Consider the following 18186-nt stretch of genomic DNA (forward strand, 5'->3'; position numbering starts at 1 on the left):
CTTGCCTTTTGGGAGGTCTGAGGTCTTCTGGCAGCGTTCAGTAGGTGTTCTGTAGGAGTTGTTCCACATGTAGATGTATTTCTGATGTATTTGTGGGGAGGAAGGTGATCTCTGCATCTTACTCTTCCGCCATCTTGAAGCTCTCCAGTCCCTTTGATTTTAACTGAAAAATTAATAAAAACGTTTTTCCTCTGGTTTATTCCAACCTTTATTTTTCCAAGAGTCCTAAAACACAGAAAAGCTTTTTAGCTTACTAAGCGAATCGCCTTTCTCATTCTTGAAGAAAGAAGTCAGTTCTACCTGAGTTTTTGGTATGTTTCCACTGTTCCAAAGGCTGGAAGAGTTTGTAAGATCTTATAGCTGAATTGCCTATTCTTGCTCCTCCCAAAGCTCCTCTGATGCTTAAGGGAAGTAAAAGCAAAATTAACATAAAAGGAGAGCCTCACGCTTCTGGAAAACAACCATCTGACCCTGATAATCTGGAGAACTACCAAAATGGGCCCAAATTACCCAAATGAAAACATTTGCAAAAGTTTTAAGAGGTTGTCATAGCAGTCCAACTGAGTAGGACACGTACTGAGCTGCCGGATGTGGAGGTGGGAGGAAGAGACAAACGTGAGAGATGCCCACAGGACTTGGTGACAGATAGACTGTAATACTTGAAGAAGAAGAAGGAATCAAGATGGTTTCATCTTTAAGTGTGATAGAATATTGAGAGAAGAACAGGTTTTCTGGAGAGGGTGAGTATACTTTGTGATATATAGGTATACTTCCAAATAGATAGATCTGTTACCAGAGTTGAACAGATGGCTGTGAAGCATGAGGGAGGTGAATAAGTATGAGATATGTGGACTTCATCAGGCTGTAGATATTGGTTGAAGAAACAGCAGTGGATGAAATATTGCTGCGAAAGTATGCGAGAAGAGGATTGAAAACAAAACATTGAGACACGCTGACGTGTGTGGGCTAGGCAGCAAAAAAAGGAGCTAATATTGCTAAAGAAATTGAATAGTATCATTGATGAACATAGTTGTAAACAATACTAAATGCTACAAAATATTGTAGGTGGCTTATTTTTTCATGATGAAGGAAAATTGAGAACGTTAGTAAATGAGGAAAAGGAACCCCAAGAAGGGGAGCGATTGAATACGGGAAATGGAGTCGATTTTTTGGAGCAAATGTCTTTAAGAAAGTGGGAAAGAGCCTAAAAAATAAGAGATTTAGCACATCCTCTCTGACAGAAAGAAAAAGACAGGCAAGGTGGTTGTGAACAGAGAATAGACACTGGCATCACATAGACTTATTGGAATTTTGGCTGTGCTAATCATTTGGGGGGAAAATTGTATAACTTCTCTGTGTCTCAGTCTCTTTTTAAAGTGATGAAGATGTCTCCTTTGTAGGGTTTGAGCTTTCATGATAATAGAGGTTGAGCTTTTGTATCAGCTCTTCCCTTTGCCTGGATCACTTGTTCCCCGGAGACACACATGCCTATTTCCTTCTTGCCCACATGTGTCTCCCGGCTGTGACCCACCCCCAACCCCCAGTCTCAGGTAGCTTCTTCCTCTCCCTCTCATCCTCTATCTCATCACTCAAATTTATTTTTTTCATAGCACCCATTCCCATCAGAAATGACCTTATCTGCATGTCTTTTTGTGTTTATTTTTTCCATGCTTAGAGTTTATTTTACCTATTAGAATATATTCATGATAAGAACAGAGATTCAAACTCATTTATTATTCAGTTCCCCACCTCTAGGAACATTAGGCACAATTCAGTTCAGTAAATTTTAGATAAGACTATTCATAAACAGTAGTTATTAGGGGAAAGATAAATTAGGAGTTTGAAATTAACACACTATTATATATAAAATAGATAACCAACAAGGACCTACTATATAGCACAGAGAACTATATTCAATATCGTGTAATAACCCATAATGGAAAAGAATCTGAAGAAAGAATATAACTGAGTCACTTTGCTGTACACCTGAAACTAACACAACATTGTAAATCAAGTATATTTCAATTTTTTTAAAGTTGTTATTATTAGTCTGAAATTGGAGGTGAGAGAAGAGGAGTTGACAGGTTAGGAGACAGCTATCTCCTCTGAGTAAAAAGAACATAGAGGACAGGACTGCAGATCCAAGCAGGTATGTGTTTGGAAATTTTAGCTCTACAAGGGATGGTTGTGGATAGAGTTATATAGTTTCCCAGTCCATTACAGGATTCTTTTATGTCCAGCCAAAATCACCCAGGCTATCTTGTCATTACTTCTTTGCCTTTAGTTAACCAAAAGTCTTTAAAAAAATTATACATGCATACCATTTATTTGCTTCTGTGTGAATAATATTACTAATGATAGCTAACAATTTTCGTTTTTATATTTGCAAGGCCCAGGCACCATTAACCACGGTACATATATGAGCTCATTTATTCCTCTCAGCAATCCTATAAGGACAGCGGTATAATTATCCCATTTTGCAGATGAGAAAACTGAGGCACAGAGACAAATAATATGCCCAAGGTCACATAGCTAACAGCAGACCCAAGCAGTTTGGCTGTGAAGCCCATGCTCTTAACCACTGAGCTATACTGCCTCTCAAGACCTCATCCACCCATCTGAAAGAAAAATTAATGTTGCTTTGTTGAAGCCAGACAAAGCTGTTTATCAGCTAGCCAGACAAAGCAGGTCAGATTGTCCTGCCAGGGAAATGTCCTGGGAGAAATTGTCCTGTCAGGGAACGAACCTGGAAGGAATTTTCCTTTCAAGGAAAGGAATACTTGATCAATCAAATCAAGTATTCCTAAAATCATTACCTTTTCTCCCCCCCTCACTTTGGCAACCCCTTGCAATTTAAGATCATCTGAAAATTGAATTAATGTTCTGTTTACTCCTTTTTTTCAGGTAATTTAATAAATACTCTGGGCTCAACCCTAAACACCTCATAGAAAAGTTACCCATGCTCCACAGATTGGCTGACGTGGTGAAAGGATATTCAGTTTTGCATAGATAAACTCTGATTTGCATTATATAGTGTCTAATATATGACTTCTTAGAATGTTTATGATTAACGCTTTGCTTACAACCCGAAACACTGGTTATAAATTTCAGCCCTATCTTTTCTTATTCGGTTTTTCCAGTGATCTGCTCTAGCTCCTCTTTAATTTTTCCCAGTGTGTTTTTAGATTATATTGACCATCAAGAAATCTTTATTTGGAGTAAGCAGAGTCTAATTCCTCATTTTCTTAACATTTACACGAAGGAAAATTATGAAAAGGAAGTGAAATTTTTAAGTTATCTTTATCAGTATGCTTCCACATCAGGTTCTTAAACTCAGGGGTAATGAATCACTCTTGATTATTCTAAAATTAGATCTGTTTTGCATAGTGATAGTGCTGTGGTCTGCAGGTGTGTGGAAGTGTAGCAAGTTGGTAAAAACTACTGACTCTGGAGCCAGACTGCCTAGGTGTTAATCCTTTGCTCTGTGTGCTAACTGTGTGACCTTGGGCAAGGTACTTAACTTCTCTGGGCCCCAATTTCATTAGATGTAAAATGGAGATAATAATATCTTTAATGTTGTCACAAGGATTACTTGAATTAATATAGGTAAAGTATTTAGAACAGTGTCTGGAACCTGGAAAGATCTATGTAATGCTGTTTTCTTTGTTCTTGATTCTGCTGTAACTTAGGAAAAAGTTGCTTTCCTTGTCACTAAGTGTTGTAAAAATGCTTTCTTAACAAATATTATTTTCATTCATCTTGACAGATTGAAAAGATTAATTCAGTATGATATGCTTTTAGTTCTTTTTGTATATCATTTATTGATTGTTAAAATTCGTGATTAACTTAGAGCCAGATCATAAGCTTCTTTATGCCTCTTATGTAATGTCTTGATCAGATGACACTGAAAAACAATTTAAATAAAGATGTCTTCAATATTTTTCTTTGTTTTTAAGAGTCCAATGACTCAGTGTTTCCCTCGGGTTAGAATATTTTTAAATTCCTATTTAATTTTAAAGAAGTTATTTTATTTATGTGTAAATATCCAAAAAGGCAGACATACCATCTGGTAGGTAAGTACATTCAGGTGTGTAAAGCAGCTACTCCTTCACCCGTCTCTAAAATGTGCATACTGCCATCTGCTGGAAAGAGCTTTTGTACAGCATTTGGAGAGTATTTTTGAAAAAAATTGTTGAACGATTTTTCCCATAAATTTTTTTGATAATTTAAACTATATCTTTAATTCTATTGAGAGTAAATAAATTTACAGTATAAGAGTTTTTGAATCCTTTTCAATGAAAACCAAGATGGGGACAGTTGTGCTTTTTGTTTGCTTAATTTTTTGTTTGTTTTTGTTTTTTCAGATAGATTGGAAAATACATTCACAAACCTATAAAACTTTTTATATAGATAGGTAGAAGTGTTCTAATGTGTTCTGTATTTTGCTGAGGGCAGTTGTGTGGCATTTTGTTTGATTTGAATAGCAGCTGTGTGAAGCAGGCAGAGCAAGTACGATTATAATTTGCCAGTGAGAAAACAGAGGCTCAGAGAGGTTAAGTGACCAACCCAAGGTCACTCAGTTTATCGGTGGCATAGTTGGGACCAGAATCCAGGTCTTTGAATATATCTAATCCTGAGGTGCTGATTATTTCTCCAACTCTTATCATATCCTATGTGTCTCAGAGCATAAAAACATTGCATCCTGTTATCGATAAGGTCCAGCAAGATGACAAGCAGCCAATTTATTAAGTACATTTTAAAAGTGAATAATGTACAGGAAGCAACTTTTTTAAACCTTGAAAAGCAAAATAATAAATGATATCCCGTGCTTTGCACAATACAGACACCTATTTGTTGATTTACCACGTTGGAAGAATATTTTCTCCTACATATAAATATTATTGCCTTATAGTTGATTATTTCTACCCCCAATAATTTAGTATACTCTGAGACAGTTTCACAAATAGGTGCCAGCTCAGAACATTCCATAACTGATTTTGGTTTCTCCTGGAGTGTTCTGTTATCTAAGTAACCTGGTATAATGGGGATTTTTGTTAAATAATACTTTTCTTTTTGTGAATGGTAAATTTGACTTTTTAAAAAGTGTCTTTTTATTTCATCATTTTATAATGTAATACTGCCATTGAGAACATGAATTTTGTGTGTGATACTTTTTCGGCGCTGTACTGATTTTAAAATTTACCAAATAAAAATGAATGTACCAATTTGGGGGTGATTATATGTACATTATACTAGCTCAGATATCACAAGCTACTTGTTTTGATTGCCAGCTCTCATATTATGATTCTAATAGTTTTCTGATATATTGTCTCCCATAACATTTAGACGTGTTGCTGTCACTGCTATATTGCCATGGCTGTAAGGGCCTTCCTTCCCTCTGTCACCTCTCCTCAAGTAATTAATTCACTCCTTTTTATCTGTTTTTCTTTAGTTTAAAATTTTATTGTTCCCCTATTTTGTGCCCTTACTAACATTGATTTGAACATTTTTTTAATATTAAATGCACTTACATTTCAGTTACATTACGTACATGTTAGAACTTTGTGTTTGAAGCCATGTTGCTAACTCAGAACAGCTGCCTTATGAGAAGTCTCTTGGAATGTCCATGAGTCTCTCTGGATGATTATATTAGTGACAGACCCAGCTTTGGACTTTTACTTGAATTGGAACTATGATGCTAGAAATTTCTTATCAGATAATTAATCCAGAAGAAGAGGGGGATTAAATCTTCAATTAGGCAGTATGAGGCATGGAGTAAGATAAGAGAATCTGTCCATGGCCAAGAGGATCATAAGAAATCATAGCTTTTTGGCCAGCATTCAATTTTCCTTATAATGACCTGAAATCTTCCCCTTTAATAGTGTGAGAACCCATAGTTTTCAGTTTTATTTGCTGTAGATATGCAGAATAAATTGAACCCCTTTTCCACACGGTGGCTATTAAGTTTTCTTTTCTACTTCCCACACTCTAATGTGCTTTAATGTCCTTCTGTCCTTCTCACTCATAAAATTTTTGAGCAATTGTGTGCATGAATTAAATCTTTTAATTCTTACCCCAACTCCATGAGGTAGTATTCTTATTATGTCCATTTGATTGAGGTTCAGAAAGATGAAGACCACACAAGCAATGAAGGTCTTGAACCAAGACATCAACTGAGACTACTAGTGGCTTGTGTCAGGCTTTAGCCACTGTATCCTACCACTGTTTTTTATGTGACACATTTTCTAGGCTCCTTGCTCTTTGCTTAGAGAGGAGTCTGGATACATTCCTGTTTGTATACATCTCTGTTGTAAGACAGAACAGACAAAATGAACTCAATACTTCAGGTGTACAGTGGCCTATAGCGGGACAGCTTGGGCATGAGCTACCAGCCTGCACACCTGTGCAATGCAAGAGAGAATTGCAGATTTTTTTCACCCCTTGGCTTATCTTGAATAGGTATTAACTTGGGTCTCACCATCATATGGGTGTGTGTGAGTTTGTAAATGTATAAATGTATAAATAAATGTATTTTTCCACTTTAAAAGGAGCCTAAATCTTTTCTTGTTAAACTACACTTTGTCATCTTTAGTATATACTAGCTTCCCTAGATCTTTTACCTCCATCTTAGCTGTTCTTCCCTTTTTAGTTCCATCTAAAAATTCAGTAAGTATACGTTTAATCTACATTTAAGACCTTGATACTTTAAGGTGTTCTGTGTAGTCCCATTAGATTCCTGAAACATTTCATTTGAGATTTCTTGGTCTGTTTCTTGGTCAGTGTGGCAAGAAATTCATGAATTTCTTTTCTTAGAGCATTCTGTTATCCTTGAGTTATATTTATTTTTAAGGTCTGTCTTTCCTCTGTAGGCTTTAAATTTGCTGTGCCTTCTGTCCAAACCTCCTGGATCTTAAGTTGAATTGAGGTTGGTTTTCCATCCCTCTTTTAGTTATTGTGACAAATGTTGGTTCCCTGTTCCTGAGAACAGCTAAGAACTTTGAAATGTAGCCAGATAACTCCCCCTTTCCCATTTCTGCTAGCATTTGCCAACTTACTAAGCAATCTTTATTCACACCAATTTTGCACTAGTATAACCAGAGTATATGTCTACTTTAGACTGCCAATAATTTACTGAGTGTTTTTGCATGTTAGCTAATCTCTACGGTCTTCATCTTCCTCATCTATATAAATCTGTGTTGGACTATGGCCTCTGAGGTTGCTTAAGTTCTAATATCTGTGATTTTAAAGTATACCAGATTACCTGTAGAAATTTTAATTTAACATTTAAAATTAAATAAAAAGCAGCGACTCAACTTTGCCTTTCTGAGCTATACCCAGGACTGGTATTATATGTACTTGTACAGTCATCTTAGTAATTCAGATATGGAAGGATTTCTTTACTGTAGGACTTCTAAATAATCGTTGCCTCAGCTGCCCCACTCCTGGGGTGGGGAGGCATTGGGAGGGCCACCCAGTAACTGGCCCACAGATAGACCACCACAGCTCCTGCACACGGGCTTCGCCAACCAGACGTAGCACCCCTGACGGCAACAGGGGCACCTGGAGGACATGCTTGCTCTTTTCCGCCACGTGGTTGCAGCCACTCACAGCTGGCCGGTGCTTCACCAGTCACCGTCTTGTGATGAATGTTATGTGTGGATCATAGCACACGTGGGCTTTTAACACTACAGTAGTTTAATCAAGCCCTTTTAAAGCATATTCTCTATGTTCGTGGTACTGTGGGGTTTACAAAATCAGTAATTCACACAGCCAAGAATTATTCCATAGTTGAAAGTAAATGATTTCATTTCAGACATCAGTTTAAACTAAACTAAAAAAAAAGGGACTTGACGCCTATATTTGGGATTACACAACCATACCCTAAATATGCATCTCATGAAATCCTTTGTGTTGCCTTTCTTCAGGTAATTATCTACTTTGCTTCTAGGTGAATGAAATTTACCATGATGAATCCCTGGGAGTACATATAAATGTGGTCCTGGTACGCATGATAATGCTGGGCTATGCAAAGGTAAAATGTCTTACTATATGTCAACTGTGAACATCAAGGACTGGATTAGCAAACAGATTAGATTGCTGAAGCCATAGCTAACATTCAACGTAGACATGTCTCACGTAGACCCCAGTTGCTCTGAACTGAGAGGAGGAAACTGCCCCAATGAATGGAGATCTCTACATTTGAGTAGATTTTTGTGCTGGTACTGTTTGCTGTGTTTACCTCTGTCTTATGGAGTTGGAGATAATTATCCTGATTTTGGCATGACTGTATGAATGAAAATGAATGGATACCATTACAAAAATAAAGAGAATTTCCTTAATCTATCATCATTATCAAATTTATGATTCATTTATTTTTCCAAAACATCTATATTGAGTGCCTACTATGTGTCAGGTGCTTTCTAGGTGCTTCAAATATATCTGTGAAGCAAAATAACAGAGATCCTTACCCTCTCATGATTTCTTGAAAGCAATATGTGAAATATGAGTCTTTTCGATTAAGAAAAGTGAAGCACACGGTGAATATTTTTTTTATTTAAAAGGGCATTAATCTTTTTGAAAGCAAAATGTTGGGTCAAAATACATACAATAGGCATTTTTATGTAATGTAACTTTAGCTGGCTTTAAAATGACACTAGATGTGTCCCTGTCCTTGGAAATAATGGAGTGGAGGAAGTGGTCTCTCCCTTTGAGGAGAAAACATAGGGGAAGTACTAACTTGGCAGCTTTCCTGATGTTTAAAATTACATGTCCCCCCTCCCATAATTAATCCTCCTGATTATGGAATACTAATGAAATTATGCATTTAGCAAACAGGAAAAAAATCCATGTGTTTGCATTTTATTATGTATGAAAACTTATCATTCCTAGTGAGAGGGTGTCATTGATCTTTAGTTTATCCCACAAACCTGACCTACTTTGTGTCTCCAACACTGAATGCAAGTCAGATCCAGATGGAGATGTTAACAGCCTTTAGTTGGTTATTAAATCATTTGTTTGGAGAAGTATGTGTTCAACTATAATAAACCAGACTTTTTTCTTAAGAATGTAAACACTGATAAAAACATTTGCTGAAATGTAACAAAGCTCTCAGCCGGTCTGCCAAGTAGGGACTAATTTTGGGTTCCAAGTTCAATTTCTCATTCCATCAGAACTACCCGGGGAAGTGTGGCTCCTGAGTTCTTGAAGGATGGGGCCTTTCCCTCTGAACTTTTAACTCCTGACAATAATGTGATTGATAGTAGCGGCATTCCAAGGAATGTCAATCTATCTCTTGGAATTGCAGGATATGAGTACACCCCTCTTCATTGCTGTGAGGTTAAAAAAAAGGGTAGTTTTTTTTTTCAGTGTGAGGTTTATATAATTTGACTGTTCCTCAAATTGAAGATTCCACCAGCTTTGCCAGCTCATTGAAGAGCTTATATTCTTCCAGTATGTTGATTAATTTTGGACCAAAAAAAAAAAAAAATTGAAACTGAAGATCTTTCACTTTAACATCTCTGGGAAAAAAAGTCTCGTGCCCAAATCTTTCCATCTATCCTCTATTTTTGTTGTTAATATTTATGAAACTAAAAATCTAAGCTAAATCAGGGATTCTTACTAGAATTGTCACCCAACTGACGAATATCGAGTTGCTTCACAAGAGCAAAAACATCTCAGCGTCACGTATTTCCATTAATGGTGTCAGCCACCTTTCACACAGGTAATATTGATCATAAAGGTATCCCTCATGGGCATGTAGAATTTCCAAATGAGAGTATTTGGAAATATTTATTTCCAAATAAGTATTTATTTCCAAATAAGCCCCCGATAATAGTATTGTACATTATTTAATTACTGTAATCTCAAATGTTAATTTCAGAGAACGTTATTAAAGGAAGCCTTTGGGAAAATGCTATGTATGTCTTTAACATATTGTTTCCTCCTAGTCCATCAGCCTCATAGAAAGGGGAAACCCATCCAGGAGCTTGGAGAACGTGTGTCGCTGGGCTTGCCAACAACAAAAATCTGATCCCAATCATTCTGAACACCACGATCATGCAATTTTCTTAACCAGGCAAGACTTTGGACCTGCTGGAATGCAAGGTATTTCCATTAATATGTAGAATAAAAACTTAAGGGCATGACTTTTCAAAAGCAATCCTAAATCAGGGAGTCTGTCCAAATGTTCAGATCTCCACCATCACTTTCCTCCATGCATCAGCCAAGCATACATTTTCTTTCTGTTGCTTCCAGTGACTTCTGTGGCATTTGCAATGCTAAATGCCACCTAAATACTGTGATTAATTACACTCCCCTTTACAATAATGAGTGTGCATCTGGGGTACAGAGGGGATGCTGTAAAATGTGGTGTGATTTCCACTAACTGTTTGGAATGGGAAGGGAGATGCCATGGGAAATGTCTGCTGCCAAAGAGCTTTCTTCCAAAGTCAGCTTACATTTATCTAATAAATTCTGATGTAGACTTCGGAAAAAATTAGACTGACCGTTTTCTTTTCAACGTTGGTGGAATTTCTGGCTCCCTTCATCAGTACCGTGATATGAAGGACCATTCACTACAGCAGAAAGACAAGAGCTTAGTTGGTGGGCAGAACAGAATGGTAACCCCAGGCAGTTCCTTCCCTTAGGAGAGGAGAAAATGCAGACCCAGTGAATCTTTTTAGAGCCCATTACCTGTGGCTTTCCCAAGAGAATGTGGTGCAATGCTAGCAGAGAAATAATACTGCCTCTGTTTCCTGAAAAGCTTTTTTTTTCCCCCTAGGCAAAGGTCCAGTAGTAGTTCTTAATGGGTTTTCTCATAAAATGAAAATGAAAGTAATTGTTATTCTCTACAGGATATGCTCCAGTCACAGGCATGTGTCATCCAGTGAGAAGTTGTACCCTGAATCATGAGGATGGTTTTTCATCTGCTTTTGTAGTAGCCCATGAAACTGGCCATGTGTAAGTCACCGCTGACAGCTATAAAGCAAAAAGAAAACCAAAAAACAAAACAAGGTCTTTTCTGTCTGCTTCTCTCAGTATTGTTCATACTTTGGGCAGAGTGCATGCCAGCGTGCAACTCTCATCCCTTGCCAAGTCTGAGGAGCTGAAAACAGTGAAGAGGTCATGCACTGAAACTAAATGAGTGACTCTGGCTTGCAGAGACACTCCTGGGCTTTTCGTAGCTATAGAATAAAAAAGGCATTTGTGTCAGATTGCTCTCAGTTTCACAGTGTCTGTGACTTCTCCACAAAAGCCACATTAACTTAAAAAACACCTATTTTCCTGTACTTATTTTCAAAACAGAAATTACGCCAAAGCCATGGCCCCTATGATGATTCTTACCAGTAAGGTCTCGCTTTGTGTTCTAGGCTGGGAATGGAGCATGATGGACAAGGCAACAGGTGCGGTGATGAGACTGCCATGGGAAGTGTCATGGCTCCTTTGGTGCAAGCAGCGTTTCATCGTTACCACTGGTCCCGCTGCAGCGGCCAAGAACTGAAAAGATACATTCAGTATGTCTCCTTCTGCGTGTCATGAGAATGTTATAGTAGAAATACAGACGTGAAACTGGCTCTTAGGACCTTGATCAGAACCAAACTCCCAGGGAATGAAAACTTTTGTTCATGATAAACATTTTCTTGTGACTCAGCTTTTGGCACAATTCGACAATGTAATTGCAATATTTTAAGCCGTGAGCCTAGAATTTAAGTGAATTTTTTTACTGTGATTTCCTTTTAGTAAATTCTTTATGGAATCTTTGACTTATGGTCAAAGTTGATTTGAGGAGGGGATGGTCATGCAATGCCTGCATAGGGTACCACCTATACCCCGTAGCATAGGGGTCAGGATCTGCCCTGCCACACCATGTGCGGGTTCAGCTAGGGACACGAGCAAGGTTGTCATGGTTCTACTGTGTTTCTAAGTATGGTTGGCTTATTTTCCTGGGATGAATAAAGATGAATGGTCTTTTTCTAAATGGAACTGAAACCAAAAACCTTAAAAGGTATGCTTTTGTAACCTTGCTTTATGATCTGATGAAATTCCAGAGTATGTAACCTAAGAATACTTTTTCATTGGAACATGATAAAAAAATGAACATTTGACTACATGCAGTATTTTCCTTCCTACAGTTCCTATGACTGTCTCCTTGATGACCCTTTTGAACATGACTGGCCCAAACTCCCAGAACTTCCTGGAATCAATTATTCTATGGATGAGCAATGTCGTTTTGACTTTGGGGTTGGTTATAAAATGTGCACTGCGGTATGTTACAGTCAATTAAGATTTTGCATATTGAAATCTACTTGCTTAGCTCCTGTTTGGTGACATTTACAGACTCACTGGTGCAAGAATATGAACCAACGATTTTGTGTTTGCTATGTCAGTACATGCTAAAGCTAAGTGCTTTAGATATACTATCTTATTTAATCCTTGTGACAGGCTAGAAGGGAGTTGGTATACTTTTATTTCACAGATGAACAAGCCAAGACTTAACAGAGATTAAGCAACTTGCTTAAGTCACACATCTGGTAAATAAGGGCTTTTTATATGTTGGAGAAAGCTTTATTTGTTAGAGCAAGAAAAAAAAGTATTTCATCAAAAGAAGTTGATCTGCTGTTTGAATTCCTCCATATGCAGATATATACAGATATTTGGTTTGTTTGTAAGGTATACACGGTCAGCTCCTAATGACCTGCGATAATGTCCTGACCTGAGAATTCTAAAGCTTTGGCTCACTAGTGTAGATTGTAACTGTAAATTACAGTTTCTGCATTAGGTAATAGGAATTAGAACAAAAAACCCAGATCCAAAATGAGTACTAATTAAAAAAAAAAAAAGCTATGACCATGAGTCTGTATGTGGATAATTAGTGGTGTAGGCAATGAAGATGTGGGTAAACTGGTGTTTGATATATATATATATTTTTTTTTTAAATTTATCTAAAGAATGATAAGATATTTACTGTTAGAGAGTGGATGAGGAAACAGTACACACAAATATGTGTGCTTACATATACATTTGGATATTATAATGTAGTGTTTTAGGAAAATAAAAGACATTCTTAAGAGTGAGAAAGCTAAGATTCTGGTCTGTCTCTGTTACTGTCTTATTTGTATCCATAACTATAGTCTTACCTTATAACCCATATTTCTCAGCCATGGATTGTTATGAAGATCAAATATATGGAAAGTACTTTATAAACTATATGAATGTATTATATATTTTCTTATACCTGGCATACATTATCTTACACAGAAAGTTTGACAAATATTTTCTGCTTTTAGTTGGCTCATTATGGTGGGCATTTTTATTATTTATTTCTGACTGGTTCATACATTCAGGGATAAAGAGAAGCCATTTTGATGGCTTGAGAGCTCCAAAACCACTATAATGTTTTCATATTTAAAATGTTCATAATAATTACTCATTCTTTTTAAAATCCCAATATTGTCTATTTGAAAACCATAAGACAGAAATGGCATAAAGAATAGTAAAAGTCAACAGAAGAATCCCAGACAAATCATTGTTTATCAGTGTTATTTTAGAAAAGTGGAGTGAAGGTATTCTTTACTTGGAATTCTTAGGCAGTGTTTGTTTTCTTAACATGCCACAACTTTGACTATTAACTTGAAATTAAAATATCCAAGAAACATGACATGAAGAAACTGTGTAGAAGGTATTGTTGGTACAAGTCATTCCATCTCTATGTCGCTGAGAGTTTGGTTTTTTTCTCTTCTAGTTCCGAACCTTTGACCCATGTAAACAGCTTTGGTGTAGCCATCCTGATAATCCCTACTTTTGTAAGACTAAAAAAGGACCCCCACTCGATGGGACCGAATGTGCTGCTGGAAAAGTGAGTATAATCTATTTATACAATAAAGATTTAAGATATGTTGCATAATATTCATCTTTAAATAACATGTATCGTCATTTTTAAGAAAACCATAGTACATAAAGTTTCATTGTGGTAATGCATGAACACTGTGTACGAGTTTCCTATAGCTGCTATAACAAATTACCACGGACTTAGTGGCTTAAATCAACAGAAAACTATTCTCTCAGTTCTGGAGGCTGGAAGAACAAAATCAGTTTCACTGAGCTGAAATCAGTGTGTGGGCAGAACGATACTCTCTCTGGAGGCTCTAATGAAGAATCTGTCCTTAGCTCTTCCAGCTTCTGGTGATTGACTGAATTCCTTGACTTGTGGCTGCACCACTCCAGTCTCTGCCTTTGTGGCCACACTGCCCCCTTCTCTTCTGTGTATAAATTTCCCTCTGCCCCTCTCTTACAAGGATACATGTGATGGCATTTAGGGTCCACCTGGATAATCCAGGATAATCTCCCCATCTAAAACTTCTTACTTAATTACATCTGCAAAAACTCTTTTCCAAATAAGGTAACATTTACAGCTTTTAAGGATTAGGACCTGACATCTTTGAGGCCACTATACAGCCCCCTACTGATAGAATAGGAAGCGGCAGCTCAGCCGAATATCGAGGCCCTAATGGGATTTGATTTACTTGCTGGCATCCCATTCCTTGTGAAAGTTGTCCAGAAATAAAGTCATGTGAACTTGTACAGAAGATTTGGCCTTGCTCTTTGGGGAAAGATGCCCAGAAGTTTCAATCTCAAGTTGCGTAGTGTGGATCAAATGCTCAGAAACTGGCCCAGTGCCAAGCTACGCTACTCAGGAGGGGAAAGATCATGAAACCCAAAACAAAGGGATGTTAAGAACTCAAGTTGAAGAGCTTTGACTAGTTTGGAAATAAGATATTGTAGATAGGACCAAAACCTGGCAAAGAAAATTTATATAGCTTTTAGGTCTTCTGAAGCCCTTTAAAGCTCTATTTCGAATGTGTATAAACTGTACTTGCTATGAGAATTACAAGCATGATAATAATAATAATAAAATCTGCCATTATTCACGTTTAAACTCTTAGGCACTCTGCTAAACTTGTACAGCGTGTTGCTTTGGGAAAATTCAGTATTACAGACTTCTGACTGAAAAAGCAGAAGCAACAATGAGTTGATTCATTTTTGCCTTATGAAAAAGATATTCTGTAAACCAACTTGTGGCTCTGAACATCCAACTTCCCTAAATATATTTGTGTTACGTTTGAATTTCCCAGAGTTGCGTTTTAAGAAACACTTTCATTGTATGTAGGATAAAAAAATGAGTCAAAATGTTGGAAGGGAGAAGAACTAACACCTTTTGAGCATCTGCTGTGTGCTGGGTACTGTCAGCTCTAGGCCTCTACAGTATCCATGTTTTAGTACTCCCCACTTAGTTTTTCTGGTCAGAGAATCTTACACTACTCATGATCCTTTCCGGGTCCCAGTTTTCCTCATCAGAAAGGTAAAGATCATATATCTCTCAGAATCATTGTGAAGGAAAATTTTAACAGTTATGCACAAGTGTTTTGAAAGTTATATATGTTTTAGATATGTTATGTTAATTCTTTTCTAAATTAAGACATATGGTTTCCTGTCATTATTTTAAAGGGGAGCAGATTGCCCTTAAAAAACTCCAGTAATATAGATAATGAGGGATGAAGGGTAGAATAGCACCCACTGGGCAAGTTGGATGCTCAGATCATCCTTATTGATTATGATGTTTGATACTCACTGGTAAATGTGTCATTTAAAACCTTGTCTGAGTGAATGTTATTTTTTAAATTTTAATTTTATACTTAAAAATGCAAGTCTAAATTACCCAGCGTACAGGGCACTGCTTTGAGATAATTTTAAGTGTATTTTTGCCTGAAAAAGGAAAAAAAAAAAGAAATGAAATCCTTCACTTGGTGATCCTTGTATAACAACTTCAGCTTTAGCATATGCACGATTTTCATGATGGCTTTGTGTCATTTCCCTAAGTGGTGCTATAAAGGTCATTGCATGTGGAAGAATGCTAATCAGCAGAAACAAGATGGCAACTGGGGATCATGGACCAAATTTGGCTCCTGTTCCCGGACCTGTGGAACTGGTGTTCGCTTTAGAACACGCCAGTGCAATAATCCAATGTGAGTATAACTCCTGTCATTCTGGTTATTGGGATAGACCAGAAAATGCTTCAGTATCATGTCACTAATGCTCTGTTTCTTGAAGTACATGTAAAACACAGAACATGAAAACTAACGGTTTAAGTTTCTATTTTGGGTAAATCCCCATTTATCAATCTTGTAAAGAGTAGTCCATGGTTAAGATTGGAGATTGTTAAAGAAATTGCTGTTTAGGAGGATTAAGGAGCTGAGCGGGGAAAGCAGATCGCTGTGCTCTTAGGACCTGGGCACCGAGGCTGTGAGACCCGCTGCAGGAAGGACAGGCCTGTTGGCAGGAGTAGCACCAAGTGGAGGCTCCCTCACTTCCAAGTTAGGAGAAGGATGCTTCAGAGCTGGGCGACGGGAAGATGGTGAAAGAAGACCAGCGAACTGTTGGGGGAAAAGTTATCCTTATAGTAGTCAGAACAGCGAGGGTTCACCGTGAGCCACACTCGTTCTAAGTGTTTTAAACATGCTAACTCATTTAATCCTCACAATGTTTCTCTAAGGAAGATTGGATTATTATTTTCTTTTTACGTATTAGGAAACAGAGGCATAGAGCTGTGATCAATGTTTCTTTGGGTTGCTTCTACATGTTTTATACATGATATAAACTATAATTTGCCTGAGACCATATACCTGTTTTTTGTTTCTTTATATATACTTTTGCTGTGCATTTAAAATACACTGTTTGAAAAATACACTGCTTTAAAATATACTGATTTAAGTTGAGTTGGGGAATTCCCACCACCAAACCTCAGCAGGGAGAGGATAGTGCTTTTGGAAAGGGATTGAAATTAGGAAGTATGAGTTCATTCACTTTGTGCTGGCAGCTCAGAAGCCTTGGCTTTCTGAGCTGCAACACTGTGTCTGCAAGCTTCAACTGCTGGACCACAGCCAAAGGTCCTTTTTAAATGTTGTCTTTTCTTTAGGCCCATCAATGGTGGTCAGGATTGTCCTGGTGTTAATTTTGAGTACCAGCTTTGTAATACAGAAGAATGCCAAAAACACTTTGAGGACTTCAGAGCCCAGCAATGCCAGCAGCGTAACTCCCACTTTGAATACCAGAATACCAAACACCACTGGTTGCCATATGAACATCCCGACTGTGAGTAGACGCCCTCGCTTTTCCTGCTGTGTGGATGGTTACTTAGAGCTTAAGCTTTGTCAACACGCAATCCCTTGGACTCTTGATCTCTACTTGGTAACTTAGAAAACTTGGTGCTTATAGGGGTAGGTCCTCCTGGGTTTCCAAGAATAAGGCTAACACACGCCTTTCTCTAGAGAGGTGAGAATTATGGAATAGCTCCTGGGAAGTAGCACTGCCACCATCGCTACTGGAAAGACAAGTGGAAAGCAATGCCTGGGAGAGATGTTGAGTCTCCTCATGCAACTGAAATCCCTCTACTAGGAAATGCTTCTGGAATATTGTGATCCTTCCTTTCTGAATAACTAGAGAAAAATATAGTTATTTTACAGTCAAGTCAGGAATAAGACAAAGACCATTATTTAATAACAAAAGGCACTTCATAACCTTTTACTTTTATACCGTACACTGGTTATCAAGAAATACACTTGGAAATTCCCTTGTCATGTTTCACTTCTTACCCCTGAATTTTTGGTTAAATCTGTTCAAATGGGAACTTCTTGACATATTTCTTACTTGGGTGAATAAAAAGTAGTTACAGAATTATTGTGTGATATAATACACTGCTGAGTTCAGTTTAAAAGCTGTTTTAAAGGAAAGATGCATATGGGTAGGAATTCAAAATTGCAATGCATTACTTTGATTTATTTTGGGGAAGTGAGTCACATAACTTATATTTAATTAGTGAGATCCTACAAGAAGCAAAAACTATACTAGGCCTTTGAGTCAAACAAAAGAGAAACCCTTTCAGTGCTCTAAGTGTCACTAAAACTAAATTGATTCTGAATGAAATTTATTGAACAGCTGTGGTTAAATCTAGGGTAGCCAGCCATACGACCTGCGTTGCCCGGGACAGTCCCAGTTTATACCTATTGTCCCTGTGTATGTTATTAATAGACCCCCTTTTCACTGTCAAAATTATCCCAGTTTAGATGTCAAAGCGTAGGGTCACCCTGGTTAAAACAAATATGCCAAGTATGCATACTTTTCCCCTACTCT

The 18186-nt window shown here is 37.4% G+C and overlaps 1 protein-coding gene and 1 long non-coding RNA gene across 6 annotated transcripts in view; one reads left to right on the plus strand and one right to left on the minus strand.

The window, feature by feature from the left end:
• LOC309661903 overlaps positions 1 to 18186 on the minus strand; it is a 1098809-nt gene that overhangs the window by 853576 nt on the left and 227047 nt on the right. The window lies entirely within an intron of this gene.
• Positions 1 to 18186, plus strand: part of ADAMTS3 (ADAM metallopeptidase with thrombospondin type 1 motif 3) — a 283209-nt gene that overhangs the window by 236853 nt on the left and 28170 nt on the right. For all 5 annotated transcript variants that reach the window (XM_082463723.1, XM_082463727.1, XM_082463726.1 and 2 more), the window contains exons 6-13: positions 7949 to 8032; positions 9948 to 10104; positions 10854 to 10959; positions 11370 to 11513; positions 12132 to 12264; positions 13742 to 13855; positions 15877 to 16022; positions 16973 to 17148. In XM_082463723.1, coding sequence (XP_082319849.1) covers positions 7949 to 8032; positions 9948 to 10104; positions 10854 to 10959; positions 11370 to 11513; positions 12132 to 12264; positions 13742 to 13855; positions 15877 to 16022; positions 16973 to 17148 — 1060 coding nt within the window. The remainder of the gene's footprint in view (positions 1 to 7948; positions 8033 to 9947; positions 10105 to 10853; positions 10960 to 11369; positions 11514 to 12131; positions 12265 to 13741; positions 13856 to 15876; positions 16023 to 16972; positions 17149 to 18186) is intronic.

This window comes from Balaenoptera physalus (assembly GCF_965194825.1).
Source record: "Balaenoptera physalus genome assembly, chromosome: 5".
In the NCBI taxonomy this organism is placed as follows: domain Eukaryota; kingdom Metazoa; phylum Chordata; class Mammalia; order Artiodactyla; family Balaenopteridae; genus Balaenoptera; species Balaenoptera physalus.